Source organism: Microtus oregoni, unplaced genomic scaffold, assembly GCF_018167655.1.
Source record: "Microtus oregoni isolate MIOR12 unplaced genomic scaffold, Mior012 000019F_ref0000042, whole genome shotgun sequence".
Classification (NCBI taxonomy): domain Eukaryota; kingdom Metazoa; phylum Chordata; class Mammalia; order Rodentia; family Cricetidae; genus Microtus; species Microtus oregoni.
This window is the reverse complement of record NW_024543078.1, coordinates 29,853,961-29,879,400: the sequence shown is the minus strand read 5'-3', so window position 1 is coordinate 29,879,400 and position 25,440 is coordinate 29,853,961. Positions and strand designations below refer to the sequence as shown.

At 39.6% G+C, this 25,440-nt stretch overlaps 2 protein-coding genes across 3 annotated transcripts in view; one reads left to right on the top strand and one right to left on the bottom strand.

Annotated features, from left to right (window-relative positions):
- The window catches only part of LOC121459548 (zona pellucida binding protein), a 105,831-nt gene extending 103,258 nt beyond the window's left edge, over positions 1-2,573 (bottom strand). The window contains exons 1-2 of the mRNA XM_041669432.1: positions 2,372-2,573; positions 105-185 (exon numbers count right to left, since the gene is read on the bottom strand). Coding sequence (XP_041525366.1) covers positions 105-185; positions 2,372-2,498 — 208 coding nt within the window. The 5' untranslated portion in view covers positions 2,499-2,573. The remainder of the gene's footprint in view (positions 1-104; positions 186-2,371) is intronic.
- A 1,854-nt stretch (positions 2,574-4,427) lies between these two features.
- Positions 4,428-25,440, top strand: part of Spata48 (spermatogenesis associated 48) — a 43,623-nt gene continuing 22,610 nt past the window's right edge. Inside the window, exons 1-4 of one of the 2 annotated variants that reach the window (XM_041669998.1) lie at positions 4,428-4,998; positions 12,729-12,829; positions 22,213-22,289; positions 23,923-24,061. In XM_041669998.1, coding sequence (XP_041525932.1) covers positions 4,428-4,998; positions 12,729-12,829; positions 22,213-22,289; positions 23,923-24,061 — 888 coding nt within the window. Of the gene's footprint in view, positions 4,999-12,728; positions 12,830-19,948; positions 19,988-22,212; positions 22,290-23,922; positions 24,062-25,440 lie in introns of those variants that run through there. The other variant, XM_041669999.1, reaches the window with a different exon arrangement.

Sequence of the window (25,440 nt, the reverse complement as noted above, 5' to 3'; positions counted from 1 at the left end):
CTCGGGAACCAGAGTAACTGGGAAGCACTAGCCTTTTCAGCAGACTCTTAAATTGTAGATGGATGATAGTAACATTCTATTACTGAAAAGCTATTCATGAGTACCGGGAAAATGTGATGATCCAACTATTTTCAGTGAATCTTGAGTCAAGCGAAAACTTCTTGGCAATCGAGCCAAATATCCAACTATGAAAAACAAAAAGAAAACAAATGATATAAGTCTGTCTTGTAAAAATTTCAAAATATTAAAATAAGAGTACCTTGCCTCCACTGCAAGGAGCATAAATCAGTCTCCTATGACATGTTCTCTACTGCTCTGCGTACTCCTTAAAGAATTTAATATACCTATAACTTACCCCTGTTATAAATCTTAACCCAGCCTTTCTGTGCCTACTTAAAATACTCTCCCACCTTACAGGGCCCAAATCAAATTCCTCTCCTGTCCTCATTGCTCAGCTATCATGGAAAATAACTGGCATCTCTCTTTTAACAATCTACAACGGAATGCAGTTAATCATACATGCACACCATTCTTCTTGGTACAAACTCCACGCATGGAAGCACCAGTGTTTAAGTCAAGGACCATTTATCAAGAACCATTTGCAAGCACCTCACCTTTAACATGGAAACTATTAAAAACCAGAACTATGGAAAGCATCTTGACCGTCTCCCTTCATTGTTGGATGAGCATATATATTATGGCATGATGCTGGGGGACAGAATGAATGGGGAAGGCTATGCAACGACTGTAAAGCATTAACCCCAAAGAGCCTTGGCAGCAAGCAAGTAAAAGGGGAGATCATGGCACTGAAGGCTGGAGCAGAGCTTATTTGAAATTCTGCCACATCCTGAAATAGAGAAAGTTACTTTAAGTCACCAGTTGGAGGGTTTTGTCTGCAATAAGATTGACAGTAACTCCAACCTTACAGGTTTATTGTAGGGGCTGTGAAGTGCTATATAAATATCAGCCTTTACTCCTCACAGCTTACACGCTAAGATACTAATTACTTGTGCTGTTTTTGATAGTCCTTATTGGAGAAAAGGAAAGCCAGGCAACATTTTAAAACAAAAACACAATCTTTCATTACCAGGTATAAGGCCAACAGCCATATTCAAATGCATCTTCCTTAGATAGAATAATTAAAGGCAATTCTTTATTCTCACAGAACTATCTTTGCACTAAAGACCTGGTCTTTATAATATATAAGGAGTAATCGTCATACCCCCACTCCTATCGTGTCCTAGTATGCCTTCTGTTGCTGTGATAAACACTATGCCCCAAATCAGCATGGGACAGGGTGCAGAGAGGGACAGGGTCAGGTATACACTGACAATGTATACATTGTCCAGGAAAGCCAAGGGAAGAACTCAAGTCCAAACCTGGAGTAAGGAAGTGAAGTAGAAGCATGGAGGAACACTACTTGCTGGCTTCCTTCCTCTGGCTTGTTCAGCCTACTTTCTTACACAGCCCAGGACCATCTGCCCAGGGATGGCACCACTCCCAGAGAACTGGTCCATCCCTCATCAAAAGCAATTAAGAAAATACTTGCCGGTCATGCTCAGAGGTCAATCGGGTAGAAACAAATCTTCAGTTAAGGGTTCTTATCCCCAAGTGCCTATAGTTTGTGTCAAGTTATACTAACAAACACACCCCTTTTCTTGCCTTACTCCGCCCTATTCCTTTCTTCACATTCCTTCTCCGTTTGTATCCTTGGTTCTCCCTCATATGAACAAATTTTAACTTCTGACAAGTGTTATCTTTAGTACATTGCCTTAGGATCCATGGGACACAGCTTATTAGTAGTAAGGCTACACCTTAAAAGACACAAAAAATACAACCACAGCCTTCTACCTTAAAAAAGACAAAGCTAGTAAACTTTCTTTTCTTTCTCCAGTATAAATATATTTTCAAACTGTGAGAAGGGTTTAAATCCCAAAACCCCAGCGACATCCTGCATTTTACAGCTAGAGCCAACAGAGGGCGCTCCACCACCAAAGATGTTTCAAGAGCTCATTGGGGTGACAGCACAGGTCCAGCACAATACATCACTATAGACGGTCGCTCTGAAGCACAAGGTGGGCGATGACCCACGAACTTATTAAGTTTATTAAGGCACTTTTCAATGAAAGCTTCACATCTGAACAATCTCCTGCAGCTAGGCCTCATTCGCCTTCGCGTTCCCACCGCGATCTTCCCTATCGTTCTCAGACACGAACCAAGGCTGCCCGGTGCAGGAGCAGCCACGGGGGGGGGGGGGGGGGGGGGGGGGCGCTTGGTGGGACGGGGACGGGGTCACGTGACTCGGGCCCACCGCAATTCTCGTGAGGAGCCGCGACCGCCGGAGCGCCCTCCGTGCGGCGCCGAGCCTCACCTGCAGGGGGCGCCCGCAGCAAGGCGGAGAGCAGAACGGCGGCCACCGACAACGCCGAGAGCGCGGAGCCCTCAGTCCCGGCCCGCCGCCGGCCCCGCGGAGCCCGGCCCGGGGCCAAGGCCTCCATCCACACGCCGCCGCCGGCCGAGCCTCGGCGCCGAAGGTCGTTACCTGGCGCGCGCCCACCCGCCGCCGGAAGTTGGCGGACGGCGGGCCGGAAGGACGGACCGACGGACACGCCGCCGCTTCCGCTCGGGCCGTCTGCGGGAGGTGTGCTAGCCTGGGAGCTGGCTTGGGAGCGCACGGGAGGCAGGGGTGTCGATCCTTTGCCTTTGAGGCCACCGCACCCCTGAGGGAACCCGCCAGAACCGAAGTGGCTTGTCAGAGATTCCAAAGCTAGGAGAACAATCTTGTGCCCCAGAGTTCTAACCCTGGCCTTTCTCTGATGTCTGTGGTAGAAAGGAAAACCCTCCTGACTACCCTGGCAATGTATTGAGTTTCAGCCTTTGGGTGCCTACTCATGACTGCTGATCCTGAGGACTAATGACAAGGCACGTACAGGTCTCATAAAGTAACCTATATGATTATAGTAATGCCAACAACTTGTACATTCTCAGTATGTGGAACTTCATGGAAGTGAGATGCAGTGAACACCTAGGAGGGATTAAAGATTTCGCCTAAAACAGATGACATGATGGGAAAACAGAGAAAATGGCCCTAGATGAAACTGACTCAGCTTGGAAGATCACCTTTCAGAACCTGACTCCGGGAAAACATACCAAACCAGCTAAGAGGCCATTTATAGTGAGAGTGTATTTTAAGGTGAAAGAGACTCATACTCCACTTTTCTGCCTTTGGACGCATTTAATGATAGTCGAACTGTGGTAGAAATAAATCTTAAATATTTTGAACAACTAAAAACAGTCTGGCTTCTTCATTTTAATATGAAGAAATGAGCGGTATGGGGTGAATTAAAACTCTCTGACTTCATTGTTTTAGATATACTGTGTCCAGGACCTCATGCTGAAAGACTTAACCATTTATTTTCAATTTTACCTCTTGTTTAGTGGTATATCTCTAAATTTCAAACATCATCAAAGGTGGGCATGGTCACTGCTTATACAAACTACCTTACAGTTGATCTGATTTATATATTCTGTTCCTGGACAATTTGCTTGCTTGATTCATTTAAGGAAGGTGCGGATTTTTATCCCTCAAATTCTAATACTTCAATTTAGTTGCGGTTTTCACACACCAAATTGTCTATTTAAAAACAGCTCTTAAGTGGACTGGTACACTTATCACTCTAAACAGATTTTAGCCACTTACTGAAATAACATTAAAAACCCTCATTGCTTCCCCTCTGGACATTGTGGTGTCCTTAAGGAAACTGAGGATAATTTTAATTATATAAGAATGCACCTTTACTTTGGCTATAATTTCTGAATTACTTTCCTTAAAAGTGAGTATTAATACATATTCATTGTTACAGTGTGTTTAAATTAAACATACTAATTTTTATCACATATCAGTTAAATACTTAGTTCTAGTTTGTATGTCAGAGAGAGAGAGAGACTGTATATGTGGTATATTCACTAGATCAACTTCAGTATATTCTTTAAGTGATTCTTACCCACAAAATATAAACATGAAAAATACATATTTGTACTTATATGTAAATATGTATATGATATTAGTTTCCTGAGTATTGGAGAAAAGAGTGTAAAAGAAATATTACTAGCACTTTTGGGGGATGGTTCCTAAGAAATACATTATGATTCACATAATAAGTAGTTCCATGAGTTATGGTTCTACCTGTTGCCAAGCAACAAAGGCTCTTTTTTCTTTTATTCTGCCCTATTTCTGTACTTCCCTATCGCTCTTTCAGCAGAAAAAAAATACCTTGAGATTAAAAAAAAACACTAACATTTAGAAAATTGAATTAATAATTTTATGCTAGATTAATCTTAATCTCCCGCTATTGGAAATATGGGCTCTTAATAGCTAAAGAAAAAAAGAATTATCAAAAGAATTTAATTTGCAATCCTTAAAAATGATGAGAGATTCCATGGATTTGGAGGTTAAGAACAAACCCGGAAAGATAAGTATCCCTAAAAGGTTCGTCTTCTCAGGAGCAAAGACTCTGGAGCATCCAGATTACCCGCACTATTGTGATCTCTTATGGAAAATGAACATGCCCTTTGTGAAAGGACTCGAAGACAGACATAACTATGGCAGATTTGAAAATAAAGGCAACCCTGCGTTTTTAAAATTTCATCCTTATCCCCCTTCAGTGCTGCCAGATTACCATCTTCACTACCCTTATCCCCCACCCTATGGGAAGGAGCATCCACTGTTTCCACTTCGTGATGATGTGCCCTTAGGTGATCCCTGCTCAGGATTCCTGAGTCCTGGTGCTGATGCTGATTTAAAGCCTGGCATTGGCAGAACCATACCAAACCTGGTGAGTTTCAGTGATGTGAAACCTCAAAATCGAGTTCCGAGGCCAGACAAAGGATTTCAAACAACAATCAAAAGGCAAACGGTACTATCAGAAGAGCTACAACAGAGCAGAAGATGGAATTCCAGGGAAGTACCAGACAGTTCCATCAGGGCGAAACTTGGCGGTAAGTAAAGTAACATAGCCTTGAGATGTCTCTTGTGTGAGGTAAAGGAGCATGAACTGGAGCTTTTCAGAATTTTAGCAGTTATAGTAGCATAAATTATAACCAGACAAATTATTTTAAGTTAGATTTTAAGAAGGTTTTATTAAAATGACACAAATCTGCTTATTGAAAACAAAATTTTGTTTAAAAACCAAATATGATTTGTACTGATCAACAGCAAACATAAGAAGAGATACAGTTTTATAGATAGCCTTATTTTACCAGAAGAGGATTTACGTATCGCTTTCATAATTTCATAACAAGCTTCTCCCTTTATTTCTCTCCCTTGTAAACAATCTGCTGAGGAAAAAGTGAGGTTTCGGGGACTGAAATGAAATGTGGAAGAAGATATAAGTAAATTGGGTAAGAACGGGAACTGAAGAGAAGCAAACCTTCCATAAATAGCCTTATGCTTCCGAAGGCTGAATTAATGGTGCTACTGTCATCTGTGCTAGGATTCTCTGGACACATTTGTAGTGAGAAATATCTCCAAAGGAAAACCACAGCAACCACGTCCTGTGTAGGGAAGTGTGCATGGTAGGCAGGGAGGGAGGGATAAAAGATTAGCATCTTTGACTGTGGGAAAAGGAAAAGGTCAAACCTGTGGCGGAGGTGCCTGACTTGCTGTGGTGGCAGAAACTGCAGGACGCTTCCACAGTTCATCTTCAGCTTTCATCCAAAACCTTAGAAGACAGTGTGTGAAGGAGGGCAAGGCCACCCATGTTGGCACAATAGAGATGCATACTTTCTGACATTCCTCTCAGAGAAATAGTGAAGTTAATAGGTACCAAGCAAGAAAAAGAAATCGAAATGAAAAAGAGCAGTCAGCATGACTCCAGCCTCACCTTCCAACCACTTTTAAGGTGGAAGAGAGAAACTGAAGAGGCATAAGCAGGGGGAAAAGTGGTGCTTTTTGCATATCACTCCACTTACTTTCTTCAGGGTGGGCTTAGGGGAATGCCTGAGTTATAGAACTCTTACGTAGAGTACTAATGAGGTCAGCATATTTTGAGTTGGCTATCTGAAAATTCTATCTAGGAAAATAAGTCACTGATCAGCAAACAAATTTGTTTCAACAAAAAATAAACACTATGTTTGTTACTAGAAATCAAAAAAGGAGCAAGGGTTCATTCTTTATTAATATTCCAACACATAATAGCTTATTACTAATAATACATCATTAAAAGAGATAAAGTCATTTTTAGATGTATATGCTACTTATACCAGGAAAGCACAAAACCCCAGTCCAATATAATTTCAAAGGGAACATTGTTGATCAGTCCTTTGTTTTTTGTTTGTTTGTTTGTTTTTTGAGACAAGGTTTCTCTGTGTATCTCTGACTGTCCTGGAACTCATTCTGTAGACAAGACTGACCTTGAATTCAGAGATCCACCTGCCTCTACCTCCCAAGTGCTAGAATTAAAGGCATGTACCACGGCTGCCTGTCTGTTGGTCAGTTCTTTAAAGTAGTTCTTACCCTGAATTCTTAAAATATCATTACAAAAGACTTTAGGGTAAAGAGTGGCTTGTTAAAGACACTAAATTACCAAGATGGTTTTGATAAACATGGTACCAACACTTAGAACGAAATTTAGGTCTTATCTGAGCTGTACATTCAACTGCCTGATTCAGAACAGAACCTGAGAGTTTAGGCTCCAAGATCAAGACAGTCTGAGCTTCAATTCTAAGCTTTTCTGTTATGTGGCCCAGGACCAGTTAGAATTCTCTGTCTACCTGTGTGTCCTTGCTTATAAACTAAGGAGAGTGATTCATAGCATGTTAATAGTCACTATTTTATATGAATAGAATCCCAGTTCTGTCAAATCTTTTCACTTTTTTGTTCATGGATGGCTCTTTTTATACTCTACCAGGCAATGGTTTTAAACTTAATCTAATTGTTTCTGAGCTCTTTCCTAGACCCTCCTTCTCATTGCAGCAGATGGATTGGTTTTCCTTGCCATAGCTAAAATGAGTTTTATTGTCACCTGCTTTCCTTCACTTTGGACTCCAGCTGATATCAATATTTAAACCCTCTGTGTGTCTTTTCATCTTTCCATCCTCCTAAGGCATTTATAAAAATACATACAGAAGACTAGCTACACATATGTCAGTTACGGAGGGGGAGAAATCAAAAGTCAAGCAGTCTGGAGATTTGCCTCTTCACGAAGCTTTCTGGACTTGCAAAAAGCTGCCTACTCCCCCTGTCCCTTGGATGGCAGAAAGAAATGGAGCTTCAATGAGTCATCATTTTGATTATGAAAGTAATATAAGCAATATTTTTATGTGTACTAATCAGTGGTTCATAAACATGTTGAACACTTAAACTGCATGCCACAAACTTGACTCACTCTTTGCTGTTCTTTAACTTCTTCTTTCAATGTTGATAACAGTAAAGATAAAGAAAACACAGCTTAGAATGGTCACAACAACTCCATCTGAATAAGAATGTATTCATTATTGGAATCCAGAATAAGCTGGGAATGGGGTGCCAGAGTGGAATTGGGAGATGACCACTGAACGCCTGGGCTGTACAAACCACCTCTCACAATCTTTCCTTTGTCCACATAGCTCCCAAATATTAACATCTGGATCCAAGATTTGTACAGTGCCTTAATTCATGGAGCAAGACTCTGCTTAGAGGACAAAGAAGATGCTTCTGTCCCTAGAGCACTGCAGGACTGTCTATGGAAGCAACCAGAGCCACCCCGGCACCATCTCTTCTGTTAGTCACTTGAGGAACTCATAGGGACTTCTGAAGGTTTTAAACTCTCTAAAATACTCCAAAGCAACACATCTACAGGTTAAGCCCAAGGATCTCCCATGCTGACATTTCTCCTCCTGCTCTTCCACCACTCCCTTCCTGACTCGGTACGATAGCTATAACTCTTCACTCTGTAGCCTCCTCGCCGCACTCTGCTTTCACAGACCTGGCTCCTACAGTGCATGCTATTTCCCTGCCTGGAACAACTGCTTTTCATCCACTTCCCCTTTTTCAAAAATTTAAGTCCTATTTAATTTTCAAGATTAGATCAGTTGTCATCTTCAGGAAGATGTTCCTAACTCCTGACAGTCTGGTTGGACTAGATAACCCTTTTCTGCAATCTCACAGAACTCTGGTCTCCATTATGGTTGCAGTTGCCTCATAGTGGTTTCAGTACTCACGTGCATGAAGTTTCTGCTCGTTCATCAGCATCTCAGAACAAAACTCTGCTTTTCATTTTGATATGCCCATCAGTTTCTACTTACAGTACAGCAAATACTTTGAAGGCTATATCGTTGCTAAATATATTATATGGTTAGTGTCTTAAGATTTCTAGTCTATAATTAGATGGGTTGCCTGCATAGTATCCAAAATTGCTTTTTGCTACTACCATCCCTAATATGTGTTACACACACACATACACACACTATATACAGATCCCTAGTATTCAACAACCCTCTTACAATAGCAAATTAAACAATCAAGTAATTCTCTCATCTGTTGTAATTTACTGAGGACATAAATCTCAGAAATATTGTGTCATGCCGGGCGATGGTGGTGCACGCCTTTAATCCCAGCACTCGGGAGGCAGAGGCAGGCGGATCTCTGTGAGTTCGAGACCAGCCTGGTCTACAGAGCGAGTTCCAGGACAGGCTCCAAAGCCACAGAGAAACCCTGTCTCAAAAAAAAAAACAGAAATATTGTGTCTTTGCAGCAATTCACATTGCAGATATCATCCTTACAGACTTCTCTGAAAGATTCAGGAAATTAAATAATTCATTACAAAATGCCTAATACCATATAATATAGCTCTCTAGTAGGGGAACATTGGGGGTTTTGTTTGGTTGGCTTTTTGAAATGGATATATTATTGTCTTGATTTCTTCATGTCATGAGTTGGACAACTTAACCTGTATATTAATTGGTTATATGATTTCTTTCAATTCTATCTTTAAAAAAAAACACTAAATGAGAAATTACAGGAATTCCATTTGGACACACATAGTGTTACATGGGGACTGGTGTAGGCGATGTGGAAATGGAGGTTGGTGGGCATCTCCAGAAGTAAAAGTGTACTTTAGTTGGAACAGCTGAAGCACCTCAGCCTCTGCAAGATAGGAGCTTGTATGCATGCGGTGTGTGGGTCTTGAGGCTTTAGAGGACAAAATGATAGTGGGGGTACTTTAGAGATAGAAGACTCAATCTGAAGGTAAGTTCCCCTGCAGTCTGGAAGTGGAGATACCAACGGGTTTGGTATGTGGCCCTCCTTATCAGAATTTTGCACAGGTTTTATCAGTCAAGTCAACTGTCATGTCCAAAGTTTTTCCGGGCACCTGAGGCTTTGAGTTCATGAACCCTTCATTCTCAACCCTTAGGACAGATTAAAAAGAAGGAGGTGGATATTTTTCTCATTGGATACTTACTGCAGAAAGGGGGATGAGGAGCTAGGCTGTTTCACCAGGCTCTAAGGGAGAATAGATTGGGTTGATTTTATAGAGCAGAGCAGAGTTTTAACTTGATCAGCTGTGAGGCATCATTCTACCACCTTCACGCACTCCTAGAGAAACCTCTACAAAGCTTGAGGGTTGAAAATGGATGACTTGTTTACAGAATGAAGCTGAGAGATTGACCAGAAGGGTGGAGGAGGAGGAGGAGGAGGAGGAGGAGGAGGAGGAGGAGGAGGAGGAGGATTAGCAATGGGAGACACAGAGATGAGTCAGTGAGGGGAGGTGGGAGTCAGTATATAGAGGACCCCATGTAATGGGGGAGGTATTTATATTGTGTCTCAAAGGACTATAGTATTTGGCAGGAGAGAGTTAGGGCAGAGTGGGAAGAGGGCCAGCAGAGTTGATAAATTTGAGAAGAGCAATATCTTGCCATTTAGGATTTAAGAAAGAGTCTGGGGTGGTAAGAGGCTGGAAAAATCAGGCTGGATCAAGGAGAAAATATTTAATGAGAATTATATGGTTATGCATATCTTATCCATGTGTCTTATTTTTAAAAGCGAATCTAGACATTTTTAAATTTCAGAAACTTGCATTGACTGTTCCAAAAAAGATTAGGGACTATTAACCATTGTTATGATTTATTTTAGCTTTACTATGAGCAAAATAAAGTTGAGCCAAGTTGACAACTTTAATTTCCACGAGCACTTACTTAGAAGTCAATTTGTTACTAAATACAGATGTTAAAAAGCACATATGGACAGTCTATGGACATAATCATAAATAAAAACATGCTTTAAAAATCAATATTTTGAACATTAATGTTTTGTTATGATTATGGTTTTATAACTTTCATTGTTAAAGGAAAACTTAAAACATATTGTTAGATCAGGCAGAAACAAAAACAGATACATGTCAATGGGACAGTAAGTGGGGAGTGTTTTTTTTTTTCAGTTGGGGAAAACGAGGCTGAAGATGTGTCACAAAAGCAGCAGACAGTGCAACCTGGCAGAGACTATTGCAGTGGCTCCTCACTGGCAGCAGCTGGTCTAGCACTTGACCATTTATCCTTTGAGTCTCTTTTGGGACCATGAATCTTAAGAGTGTTAGCTCCCTGTGCTAATATACCAGTCAGTATTGGAAGCAGGTGCCCAGGAAAGTATTTAACTTCTCCTTCAAAGCCAATCATTGTATTGTGCAAAACTATCAAAATTGAAACAAATGAAAACATTAGAATTATAAAATAAGCATTTTAGAGGTTTGATGTTTCTCCTTAGTTGAATATAAAGGAATGTGCTGATTCCCAGGGAACTCAATGGGACTATGAAGTTTTATGGGTGCCACCATTTTGGTTTGTGTCATGTGGTGATGTTTAACCAAAATGGTGGTGAAGTCACATGACATTTGTCTTTATGATATCATTAGCAAAGATGGAAGCCCAGATGCTTGGTTGCTTCCATCTTGATGGACTCCCTAGCCAAGATGGCAGCAAACCATGGTTGTTTTTCTCTGCTCAAGTGAAGTCAGTCACATGGTAAAGTAAGCCCATCCTCCACTGTGGCACAAGTCCCTGTGGAATCCACCATTTTTTAGATCAAATGTGGATTGTTATACCCTTTTCTTTAAAAATACAGTAGTTAGGAAGATTAGTATGGATATAAGAGATGATGGTACCTATGGTCTAGGCAAGTTGGCCCAAAATAGCTAAATAAAGAAAATGGAGACAGAATCTCATGGCCCCAGCTGTTTTATCTACTGAAGTTATCTAAATCAGTGAGGATTTGGAGGCCGAGAGTACTTCCAAAGGTAGCCATTGTCTAAGTGACAGGGCCAGATATGACTTCAAAGCTCACATGCAACACAGTACATCTAGATTTGTGACTGATATGAACCTTTAAGACTGTTATTGTCAAGTATAAATGCGGTGGTAGTTTGAATGTAGTTGCCTCCATAAGTTCAAAGGGAGAGACACTATTAGGAGGTATGGCTTTGTTGGAGTAGGTATGGCTTTGTTGGAGGAAGTGTGTCACTGTGGAGGCAGACTTTGAGTTTTCTCATGCTCAAGATACTGTCCAGTGTCTGAGTCCACTTCCTGATGCCTTCTGATCAAAATGGATCCAGCACCATGTCTGCCTGCACACTGCCATGTTCCCCACCATGATGATAATAGACTGAAACTACGAAGCTCTAAGCAAGTTACCCCAACTAAATGTTTTCCTTATAAGAGTTGCTGTGTTATGGTGTCTCTTCGCAGTAATAGAAACCCTAAGACAAATATTTAGACAAATCTATGCAATAGACAAAGCTATTACCAAAAAACACAGAAAATAACAGCAAGTCTGCTAAACACAAAGAAGTCATAGTTTAAGCAACAGAAAATTAAGCTAAGAATGAGTAGTAACAGTGGATGACTTAGATAATGCTTCTCTGTACTGCAAGAAACAGTCACATAGAAGCTTTGTCTAACACTACTATCTATTGCGTGGTGTTTGGAATAAGACAGATTCATAGCAGCCCAAAGAAGGAAGCCAAGTGGTACCAGTCATGTGTTAAAATGGTTTGTCTGGAGGCAAACCTCCAGAACACTTCAATGTCTTAGTCCCCATAGAAGGGTTAGATATGGCTCCACTATACCAAATAAGCTTTATAAAGGAACAAGAATGTTTGTTTCCACGAGTTTTAAAACAGAGCATTTCACCTGGGAACCCACATAACCTATCTCTGCGGTAAATAAATCACTATTATTTATTTTAAGCTTAAAACATGTACTAGGACTGAGAAACGGTCTTGGATCAAGTACTCTGCTTGGCTAGCACTCTAGGTGTACGCATAACCCTGTGGTTTGTACCTATGGCTATAACAGCTATAGCTCCAAGTGGACATTGGTTTTACTATAGATGCAGATATCCACAAATTCCATGTAACATGCTTGGATTCTAGGTCTTCGCACTAACACAATTTTAAGTCTGTAAGGTTTGGTCAGCATACCTGCCTCTAGTTTCATTTGTTGTACACACTCAATGTTGGAATTGGAAAAATGACCAACTAGTTCAGAGCACTAAGTTGCATCCAGAACTGTGGACAATTATGACCCAAATATTTGAGTTAGTAATCTTAGCATGCATTTCATGCAATTTGGGAAACATCAAACTAAAACTACAGTTTCCAGAAGTCTTGTTACAGTTTAAGGCACATTAACCAAATGTTTCTAACCGAAGAAACATATCTGTATATTTTACCTGAAATGCATAAATTTTTGGTTTCCAGGTTGGACAAGCCCACGGAAAGTCCCTCCTTTGCCAGTTCATGAACACAAAAGAAGCTCATTAAGTCGCATCCATTCATTTGATGAGGAGGCAACAAGTAAAGTAAGATTTCTTTAATCGGTAGTAAGATATACTAGAGTTTGCTTATGTCATCATCTGTGTGTTTGGTATTTTCTTTCCCAGGGAAAAAAATAGCTACTACTCACAAAGTGCATCCCCTCTTCAGCTTTAAAACAAATAAAACTCTTTTATTAGTTTAGATAATACCAAAATGTGTAAACAGCATAACAGCAGCCTTCAAATGCTTCATCTGAAGAGAACTGTTTTCCATATAGACACCACCCTTACCATAGCCCAGTATGGCACACATACCCTAGTTGCCTATTCAATAAAAGGGGGACCCCCAAATTGAAGACTTCAAAATCCTATCAATATTATGTTAATATAAATATCTTTACCTTACTTGGCTTCATAAGAAAAGCATTCCATCACATACATGAATTATAATTTAATTATCCTTTCTTAAGATATAGGTCAGTTTCAAGTTTGTATAGCCCATGTCATCATGCTAAGTAAAATAAACCAGAAGAAAATTTTATGTTAGAAAAAATCCAAATTCCAATGAAAGGTCATCAGAATACCAATGCCTTACTAAGATGATGAGCAACAAGAATGTGTGTCCTCCACAGCACAGTGAGATATGAACTTGGAGTACTCTGAGAGTAAGTTTGAACTCACATTCAGAAGCCATTGTCTCCCTTATGAAGAACAATAAAGACAGACAAATGTCAATCTTCAAGGACTTTCATTGTTAGGAGGAAAAAACTGACATTTGATGGGTTTTGCATTCCACAAACTGGGAGCCATTATCATATTTAAACTTCTCTGAATTTTATCTATATGCCTCAGAACTAGTGCTATGTTGGAAATATTTAATTTTAGAAAATAGCATAGATACAACTTAGTCATACAATAAACATTAGCTTAAAGAGATGCAAATATTTTGTGTAAGGAATAGTATTCAATCATGTCAAATTGTCTTAAATATAGTAATCATTTTATATTATCAAAAAGATTTATACTTTGTCATATACACATAAAATCACAATTTGATAATCTCTACAGTGTAATAAGGTGTGTTGTACTGTACCCAAAGAAAGTCTGGTAAGAAAAGCTGTGTTTTTTCTAAACCAATGATCTTACCATACAGTATTGGCATATATATATATATATATATATATATATATATATATATACACTAGTGTTCATTTGAAGGCTATAACTTACAATGTGAGCTTTAGAACATTAATTATTAACTTGATAAGACTGTACTGTAAAAGGAAATTTCAGAGTAACAAAAGTTTTTAGATAAAAACAAGATTTGCTAGAATTTTGGTATTTAGTCATTTATAGAATCGATAGCATTTGCATACAATAAAATTGATGAGGTAAATATTAATGCATTAAAATTTTAATTTTATTTTTGTGTATGTGTTTGGAGGTGAGGGTGCAGGTCCTGTGGAATCCAGAACAGGGTATTGATTCTGTGGAGTTGGAGCCACCTGTCATGTTGACATCAGTTAAGTTAGGATCCAAACTCCAGTCCTCTGCAAAAGCAACACCTTGGGTTTTGTTTTGTTTGTTTGTTTGTTTTTGCTTTTTTATTGATTTTTATTGAGCTCTACATTTTTCTCTGCTCCCCTCCCTGCCTCTCCCCTCCCCTCTTCAGTCCTCCCCCAAGGTCCTCAGGCTTCCAATTTACTCAGGAGATCTTGTCTTTTTCTACTTCCCGTGTAGATTAGATCTATGTAAGTCTCTCTTAGTGTCCATCTCCATGGACCCAAGATTCATTTTATAAATGTTTAAACCATCAATCCAATAATTTAAAGAATAGAGTAAAGTCAGGGCATATAAAAAAGAACTCCATGCTATAACCTCCAGGGGAAAAGCAAAACATAATGCAATGATGTTGCCTTGAAACAGCCCAAACAAGAGAGTCCTTCTCCAAAGCCATAGCAAATTCTTCTAAATATAACAGAAAGTAGGCAATGCTGGAATCCCATCACTCCTGCCATCTGAGTCCCATTGTTATCACTACCTCATCAGTCTGCCACTTAGTTAATAATTCAAGGCATTTTAGTCAAGATCATACAGTTTATCCTAAAGCAGACTATATATATATATATATATATATATATATATATATATATATATGTAAGGTATTCATTTGTCAGTAGGGAAGGAAACACTGTAATCAGAAATACAGGCATGAATGAAGAACAAAATATAATGAGTGCACGATTAGTATAAATGAGCCTATCAAATAATAGTAACAACTTTGTGGAGTTATTTTGTTTTTTTAGTTGGTTGGTTGGTTGGGGTTTTTTTGTTTCTCGAGACATGTTGTAGTGGGAGCAGTGGGGTTGCTTCCCCCCACTCAGCTAGCTTTACCCGAAATAATTACACAGAAACTGTATTCTTTTAAACACTGCCTGGCCCGTTATCTGTAGCCTCTTATTGGCTAGCTCTTACATATTGATCTAACCCATTTCTAATAATCTGTGTAGCCCACGAGCTGGCTTACCAGGGAAGATCTTAACCTGTGGCTGTGTCGGGTGGGAGAATCATGGCGACTCCTCGACTCAGCTTCTTTCTCCCAGCATTCTGTTCTGTTTACTCCGCCTACCTAATTTTATGTCCTATTAAAGGGCCAAGGCAGTCTCTTTATTTAACCAATGAAATTAACACAAAACAGAAGACTCTCCCCCATCAGAGACAGGGTTTCTGTCTAGAACTATCCGAGGAGTCACTCTGTAAACCAGGCTGGCCTCAAACTTACAAAGATCTGCCTCCTGAGTGCTGGGATTAAAGGTGTGTGCCACCACCGCCTAGCTAACTTTGTGGAGTTTTGAACACATATATATATTGAAGGAAAATATAAATTGCATAATTTAGTCTGAAGGAAGGTCAGAAGTTAAATGTGGAAGCATAGCAATAGTTATACTTAATCCTCAAAAACATGTGTTCATAAGCAAGGGGAGTCAAGATGATGAGAAAACCCACAGCGACAGCTGGCCTGAGCTTGCAAGAGCTCACAGACTCTAGACCAACAGCTGGGAGCCAGCATGGTACCGAACTAGACCCTCTGCATGCGGGTGACAGTTATGAGGCTTGCTCTGTTTGTAAGACTCCTGGCAGTGGGAGCAGGATCTATCCTTGGTGCATGAAATGGCTTTTTGAAGCCCATTCCCTAAGGTGTGATGCCTTGTTCAAGCCTTCATTCAGGGAGGAAGGGCTTGGTGCTACCTCAACTTTGGTGCTATCAGGCTTTGTTGATTCCCCACGGGAGGCCTTACCCTTTCTGAGGAGTGCATAGCAGGTGGGGTAAGGGTGAGATGGGGGGAAATGGGAGGAGAGGAGGGAGGAGGAATTGTGATTATTATGTAAAATGAATAAAGCTTTTAAAATGGAAAAGTATGTGTTCACATTGCATTTTGTAGATTAAACAGTAGAAATAAAATAGAGAAACAACAGAATTCATTGAATATCAGGAACTCAGCCCAAACAAAGTTAAAATAAAAAGATGATAACAAAGGCATGTAGATCATAGAAAACACATGACGCAGTAGTTTCAAACTCAGAGTCACCAATTACTTTTTATGTAAAACGTTAACGCTGTAGTTAAAAGACAGGTTGCTTGAATGCATGGATCTAAAACACCTGCTTACTCTGCTTGGAACAGAAACTCACAAATAAGATTTTAAGCATTATGGAAAATAATACACACATATACCTTTTTTCCATGAGTATTTATACAAATTGCTATAGATAATGTCTTAAAACAAGTCCCTATAAATTACATTTTTAGCTCATAAACTGCATAGTCAATGAGCACAGAACAATTATAACAGAACAAAACACCCTTCCAAATTATGTATTTAGAACCAATAAGAGGTGTTCGTGGATGAACAATCATCCAGAGGATTCACAACCATAAGAGAAATTAAAATATTTTCAGAATAAAAATCAAGATGTTGTGGTCAAATGTGTAGCTGGCAACTATAATAATGCTGGAAGACAGGACCTGTCTTTAAAGTGTATGTTAGAACATATGAAAACTGTCAATTCAGTTTTTCTCCAGTTGGAAATAAACAAAGTACATCTCCCGGAAGTTAGAAAGTGGGGAGAAATCAATTTATGAACAAAGTACAAGAAATGAAAAATAAGTTAAGGATATAGAAAACATACCTAAAATTATCCATGTTACAACTTTGTTCTTCACAAAACTAATTCGTCGCCTGCTACTTTGGGAACTCATTTCCCTGAACTGTCAGATTTGTGTGAAATTCCACCTTTTCATAGAAGCTTCTTCTAGAAGTGGGTAGGGCTTCATGCAGAGAGTCTTTACCGTTCAAAGTACTGAGCGTAATGACTGTGAGACCCTAGTGTTAGATGAGATCTATCACGACCACCCCCACCAAGGCTCACAAGCAGTGGACTGGAGGAGATGTAAGTGCCAAACACTGGGGAGAAATGCTCTGAGATGCTGTTGTCTGGGCCTTACATGCCATGGAACACTTTAACTCATAGCAGCTGTGACTACCCACACAAGACTGCAAAAGATCAAGCAAGTCAATAATTCCAGAATGGAAAGGGAAGAGCTCTTAGGATCCCACCCCTTTCTGAGGAGCTATTAGCAGTTGATAGTCACATACTAAAATTCTTCTATGAAACCTCTTGAGCCAGGCCCCTACAGTTTAAATCACCCTCCACACCACTCTCTTCCATGCTCTTTCACTACTATGGCCCATTAAACCCCACTTAACATGTTCAAGTGCTTTTCTAATTCAAAGTCCCAAAGTCTGCATTCCTCCAAACAAAAGCATGGTCAGGCCTGTTAGAGCAATAACTCGCTTCTGGCACTGACTTCTGTCTTAGGATTTCTGTTGCTGTGAAGTGACACCATGACCATGGCAACTCATAAAGGAAAACATTTCATTGGGGCTGGGTCACAGTTCAGAGGTTTAGTCCATTTTTGTCATGGTGGGAAGCTTGGTGAATGCAGGTGGGCATGGGGCTGGAGAAGGAGCTATAAGTAGAACATCCAGATCTGTAGACAGCAGGAAGAGACTGAGACACTCTGGCCAGGTTTGAGCATCTGAGGCCTCAAAACTCATCCCCAGTGAAATGCTTCCTCCAAGGCCGCAACTACTCCAACAAGGCCACACCTCCGAATAGACCCCCTGTGGACCTATGGGAGTCATTTTATTCAAACCCACAACAACACAAGATTTTAAAAATAAAGCCAAAGTAAAGGCATCTTTAGAAAACCATGCTGAAAGTATTGCCGGCCTACGTGGAAAACAGTCACTAAAGAGGAGAAAGAAATGCATGAATAGGGATGTGAGTGGGTAGAGTTGAATTGAGGGGAGCAGATATGGAAAGAGACACAGGCACTATGGTTGTAGTGGCCAAAATAAAACTTAACAAAGAGAAACAATCTTTAAATCCAAAAGAAAAGAGAGCATATGAAATAGATAATGAAACCAGATTTAAGCTAAATAATGTTGATTACCTAGTTAAACATGGCTTAATTTAATTAAATTAAAATCCAGACATTATGTTGAAAATAAGACCAAACTCTATGCCAACACCACGAAAACTGGGTGAAATGTATATTTATGCTAAGGATGTTAACATGGGTAATGAACAAGAAAACAGCAAAAGGAGCAGAAGGAGCTCAGATGCCATCAAATAGATTTCATAAGAAATTTCGCTAAAGGGTCATACTCTAGAGCGATAAGGGAGTAACACAGACAGTACATATGCACCTAATAACAGAAAACAAAATACAGTAAGCCAAAACTGGGAAAGCTTAGGACTAGATCTACAGTTACAATTGAAAACCATTCTCAGTAATCTATTGAAAAGGGAAAGGACAGATAACAAATTCTGTGAGCTTGTTTGTGCTCAAAACTACAATGTAGTAAAGGTGCCAAATACCAAGGGACATTAGCAGACACAGAGAAGAGGGTGCCTTGGAGGAGTAATCTGCAGTGACAGAGCAACCCGAAGTACAGGAAGGAAGGAAGGAAGGAAGGAAGGAAGGAAGGAAGGAAGGAGGGAAGGAAGGAAGGACTGTTTTCCCAAAGAAAATAAATAGACACATATGACAGAGAATCAAATGAAACTCTGTAAATTAAATTTATATTTATCAAAAATTGTTAATTTTTTTGCTTCCTTGTGGCAGAGTAAGGTTATAACAGATTAATTCTCCCACAGATTATAGTTGCAAACCCTAACAAAATACATGTTGATTTACTTCACACCTCCTGGTGACTGAACAGTGTTAGGCATATTTCAAAAGAGAGTTAAAACTTGGAGCAAAAGATAAGATCAGCCTGAATTTCTCTCTGGGTCTTTGTCCTCAAGGCTGAATGCTTTCAGATGTCAGTAGTCAAAACTTTTGCAGAAAGGCCTTTCTTTGGGTTCCAATACGTAAGAGTGGATCACTGATTAGTCATGGGTCCAGGGAGAAACGGAGCACATGTGAGAGGCTGCAGGAGCTACAGCTATCTCTGTGAACTACACACTACAACTAAGTCTTTGCTCAGGCTTTGTTTAGAACAAGCTCAGAGCCTTTATCAATAGAGGAAAACAAATCCCACTTTTGACAATTAGCACACCCATGCAGAATATTACTGAGTACAGTATCTCTACAATGTAATATTCACAATGTCCACCATCGTGCAACATAGAAAGACCATAAAAACTAGGCACACTGTCAAGAGAAGAAAGGGTCTAGAGCTAAAACTTGGCAGCAATATTAATGCAACGTTGCATGTTCAATGGTTGTTCTCATTTGGTAAATATGTATTTGCCATAATAAGCACAAACTAGAAGAAACTTGAGAGATGAAAGGGTTTGTTTGGCTTTTACTTCTGCATCACAGGCAGAAACCTGGAGACAAACACCGAGGCTGTGAATGGAAGAACACTGCTCACTTCCCTGGCTTGCTCCTACTGTTTGCATTTCTTACAGCCCGGGGCTACCTGCTGAGATAGGACGCACCTACAGTATCTTTTAGCAATTAAGAAAATGCCCTAGAGATGTGCCTACAGGCCAATCTGATGAAAGCAAGTCCTCAATTGAGGGTCTGTCTTCTCAGTTGTGTCAAAGTTATCCATACCAACAATGTAATGGAAAATAGTCTCACAAAAAATGAAAATACTGGAAATCTTAGCAGAGGAAAAGAATGAAGTATTTTTTTAAAAAAAAAATGTGAATTACATAGCTAAAAGCTTCAATATCTTCAAGACTCATGGGCTTAATAACAGAAAGACTATGGCATAGTGACATTTTGAAAACAAATGAGAACATATTTAAAGAAGGGTAAAAAACTAAAAATTGACCAAAAACATCATGTACTGTGAGGACAGTATGAAAAGACCCCAAGCACACTAATTGGAGTCCAATTTTTTGAAGAAAAGAGGGGAAAAAAGTAAAATAATAATAATAATTTCTGAAATTTCATTTGCTCAAACAAAAGACATGCATTTGTAGTTCAAAAGACTCACTAAATTCTAGCCAGGATAAAGAAATTTTCATACAGAACAAGAATGTCATTTTCAAATTGCCAACACCAAAGATAAAAAACTTGAAATATGATAAAGAAAAGTAAATTAGAATACTTTAATTTTTCATCAGAAACTGGAAGACAAAAATATGATGAGTTTATCCCAAAGTGTTTAAATAATTTAAGGATAAATACTATCGTCAGGCAGTGGTGGCACATACCTTTAATCCCAGCACTCGGGAAGCAGAGGCAGGCAGATTTCTGTGAGTTCAAGGCCAGCCTGGTCTTCAGAGCAAGTTCCAGGACAGGCTCCAAAGCTACAGAGAGAAACCCTATCTTGAAAAACAAACAAACAAAAACAGATGAAGACTACATTCATCTTCTGTTGCTGCTGTATCAAATGATCATCAATGTATACCCTTGACATAAATTATTATATCATTCTGGAGTTCAGAAGTAAAGAGTGGTTACCTACCATTAAGCTAAAAATCAGTGTGCTGGTGAGGTTGTGTTCCTTCTAAAGTTGCTAGAAAAGAACCCATTTTTCACCTTTTCAGCTTGCGTAACCTTCCTGTATTCTTTGGCTTATGATAGGCATCTGTCTTCATCTTCAAAGCTAGCACTGATGGACTGAACCCTCTCACCACAAAGAATGGCTGGTGTAGTCTTCTGCCTCAGTCTCCCAGCTTCATGACAATTGTGATTAAATTGTGCCATAAGTATGTCCAATATAATTATTTTCATTTTATTGTCACTTCATGAGAAATTTAATTCCATCAACAAAGTAAATTACCCTTTTCCAAACTTGGAACATGGATATATTTGAGGGCCCAAATATATTGAATATATTGGAATGCTAAATAAAGAAGATTTGGGGTAAAGAAAAAATAATAAAATAAATTCCCAATAGATGTGCTTTACAAGAAATTAAACAATGGGTATCATACAATTGATACTTTGCTAAGGAGGAAATCTAGTCTTACATAATTAGATTACAAAAAAGGGAGTTGATATGTTTCAATCTTAAAATATTAGAAAATGACTAAATCAATCAAAATATATGAAAGATTAAAGCATATTAAGTTAGAAAACAATGAAATGCAGAATTTATACACAGGATAATTATTTTCATTAAATAATTAAATGTATTGGTATTTTTTAGACAGATATCATGTAGCTCTAGGTAACCTCATATTTGCTATATGGCTGAGTCTGGCCTTTTATTCCTGATTCTCCTATCTTCATGGTCTGAGTGGTGGAATTACAGGCATGTGACCCCTGCCTAGGTAAAAATAAATTATAAAGAATATGTGGCTGACTACATAGTGCCCATCTACAAATGAATGGGTAACGAAAATTGGATATATGTGCATATGAGGGAATGTTATTCAGCCATAAATAGAGGTCTGCTATTTGCAACAACATGAATAACCTTACACTAAGGCAAATAAACCAGGCACATAAATAAATATTTATATCCTTACTTATGAGTATAATCTAAGAAAGCCATAAGGGAAATAGAGAATAGAGTAGGCATGGGGTATGTAGAGAAAAAAATGGAGAGATGTTGGTAAGAAGATACAATATAAAGATATAAACAAAGATGAATATGTTCTGGAGATAGGAGGCGTATCATGGTATCTATAACTAGAAATTCTGTATTGTTTGCGGGGACTTTAAGAAGAAATCAGATTTTAAGTGTCTTCAGCAACTCAAGGAATAATTTTGGCTGGAGATGAATGTATTAAGGAATTTGAGTTTGTTGATCTTAAATCATGTATACATGCACATGCTTAAGCCATCCTGTATATCTTGAAGGATGAGGAAATCCAGAAAACATAGTGTATAGGAAAATCCAGCAGTTCTATTCATGCTTGGTCGGTTTTAACTTCTTGTTTCTATCTTGTAGGATAATAATGAACCACCTGACCAGCTAGACAAGAAATATAATATAAAGGATTCATTTTACAAATCCTCAACACAGAAGTAAGCTCTTTTCCAATGAGAAAAATTTTAAGTATATTTCTTAATATTTAATGGTACATTGTCAATAATGATCTAAATCGTGTTAATAATTCAAAACACATCAAACAGACACGGTAAGTCATTCATGTTGGCTAAATTACAAACATATCAGGACTTGAAGAAGACAAGGTATCACACCTGTAATCAAAGTACTCAGAGGCCTGGGTTGGAGGATCACCATGAATTCCAAGCAAACCTGGGCTAATTAGGGAATAAGACACTATATCAAAAGTCGAAAGAGAAAAATATGTCAATACTACCAAAATTCAGAAAGAGGGGGATGAGGAAAAGGAAAGGGAAGGGAAGAGAGGAGAAAAGAAACACAATGTCAGAGAGAACAAAAGTGGAGAAAGTTTAAAGGGCGACAATTCACTGAATCAATCAACCAGCACTTCGTAGGGCAGAGGCAAGAGGTCAAACTCTCCACTGTCGTTTTCATCTATGTTGTTCTATTTACCAATAAAGACTCGGGAGTCAGTTGTTGGGGTGAAAACTTGCTAGATCAGAAAAGACAAAAAACAACCAGCTGACCTTCCATTTTGGCTGAAGCAAAGTCTACCAGAGTGTGGGCATTCCTCCTAAAAGGAGTCTAGGAGCTTGACATTCTACAATAGTTCAGGGCTTTGGTGGGGTTTGAAGTCATTGTCTTTAAAGGATTCCTAAGGCACCTGAAAGGATTATAGGATCACAACTCCTCAGAAGCACCTGGCAGGATTACAGTTGATAAAACCCACAGGCTACAGGAAGGTAGGATAGTTTTTACTGCATAGAGTCTTGTTTGAGAGGCTCAGGTGATGTCTGGGGGAAGGAATGAGGTCTTCCAAGAGCATATGCATCCAAACCTTAAGCTTGGTTCACTATTATTTGAACATGAAATATCTATATAAAAGTATAAGGAAGCCTATATTTATGTAGGCTGCCTTTGCAGAAAATGTTAATTGTGCCAAATTCTTGCATTTCAGCTGATGGGGTTGGGGCTTCAGCTAGACTCTGGGATGAGAGGCTCTTATATCCTGCCTCATATCAGCATATCTATGGCCTAGGCTGTGAGATCAACTGTGAATAAACAGACCAAGTTCTCCACTCTTGAAGGAGCTCTCGTTTTAAAGAGGAACAGACAATAAAAAAAAAAAAAAAACATAATGAGAAAAGAAACAGAACCAATTAGTCCACAAATAAAAGAAAGAGGCAGCTAAAAGGTGGGGAGAGTAGGCTCAGTCACCAGCAGGAGGTGTGAGGTAAGACAGAGGTACCTAAGGTTGTAATTGGAATGACCTAGAAGGGGGAAGGGGCTGAGAGGGTCCACAAGAAGGAGAAAAGTTGTGTCTGTCACAAGGATCTTCTTAGCACCCTGGGAATGGACATAGATAGGAAGTAGAAGCCACAGCAGGTCCTGCTACAAAGCTGGGGGACTGGGATTGGAGGACTGGAGGAAGAATACAAATTGCCTACCTGATCAATACGCTTGCCTCAAAAAAAAATCAATTTTAAAAGGCATAATTTATTTGTAAATTGGATAGTCTTCCTACCCTGCTCTGAATATATGCTTTGTGTAATTCTTTATTAAAAGTTTCCTTATTTAATAATTCCCCAGAGCTTATGAAACTGTCCCGTGGGACAAAATGCTACCACCAAAACTTGACCCAGAGGAAACAGCGGTGGAAAAGGCTGCTGACCTCATCTCACAGTGTTTCACACTGAAAAGATATGAGAGGGTGCCAGCCATAACCCAGGTCAGTGAGCGTCCCCGACCATGCTGAAAGGGTGCCAGCCATAACCCAGGTCAGTGAGCATCCCAGACCATGGTAAAAGTGTGCCAGCCATAACCCAAGTCAGTGAGCATCCCCGACCATGGTGAAAGGATGCCAGCCATAGCCCAGGTCAGTGAGTGTCTCTGACCATGGTAAAAGGGTGCCAGCCATAACCCAGGTCAGTGAGCATCCCCGACCATGGTGAAAGGATGCCAGCCATAGCCAAGGTCAGTGAGTGTCTCTGACCATGGTAAAAGGGTGCCAGCCATAACCCAGGTCAGTGAGCGTCCCTGACCATGGTAAAAGGGTGCCAGCCATAACCCAGGTCAGTGAGCATTCCCAAACATGGTAAAAGGATGCCAGCCATAACCCAGGCCAGTGAATGTTACAGATCATGGCTCCTCCTGTTTGCTTTGACTGAAAATCAACTCAAACTCAAGCCACAGTGATATTTCATTGATAGGAATTATATATGAAATTGCAAGTTATATAATCACAAGTCGCTAGTAATTGTAAACATTTTTCTCGTTCATACTGAAAATATTTACTAAAATTAATGACTTCTCCCTCAAAGTCATTTGTGGTGGCTATTAATTCTGGAAATTACAGAAGAATGTTAAATAATGAAAGAGACACAGAGATATTATTCTTCCAGATAATCTATGCAGAGCATAGATCTGGAAATAGGACCTAAAATTTAGCTGTTCACTCTTTGAGCAGAATAGGAAGATCCATGAGCCGTAGACTACTCTCCTATGTGTCTGGTTATGTGGTATACCAGAGCCCAGAGAGCTCTCAGAGAGATAGCCATCAGTTCCATTTCTGCATGTCAGAAAGAGCTTGTCATAGGGACTACTGGTCATGCATCCGCACCACAGCTGGATCACTTCCTCTAGAGTGGAGATCTGTCCACATTACTACATTGACTATGCCCATTGTTTTCAGAACATGGAATCCATGCTATTTGAGAAGATACACAGCCAGTCATTTGCCTGTTCTGTGCTCTTTTCCCTCTCTAGTGAAGACTCAGTGCCCAATCCCATCACGATTCCTGTGGGATCCTGTCTTTTGCAATGTCCCGTTGCTTTAATTACTCTGTGCCAAAATGAACCCCAAGCATTCACGAAGCCTGGCTTGTGTCCTCCCAACACTGAGGCAAATGCCCTGCTTCATACTTGCAAAACACCTCCTGCTTCCTTGTCCCTTTGTGTTTCATCTGGGTCAGCTGTTGGATGATTTCTCATAATGAAGTTTCTGAGCATAGGAAATCTGTAATATAAAGAGGGAAACCAATTATATACCCTCAGGAGTCCCTGAGCCCCAAATTAGGAAGCCTGCATTCTTGTGTAAAATTTCTTCCA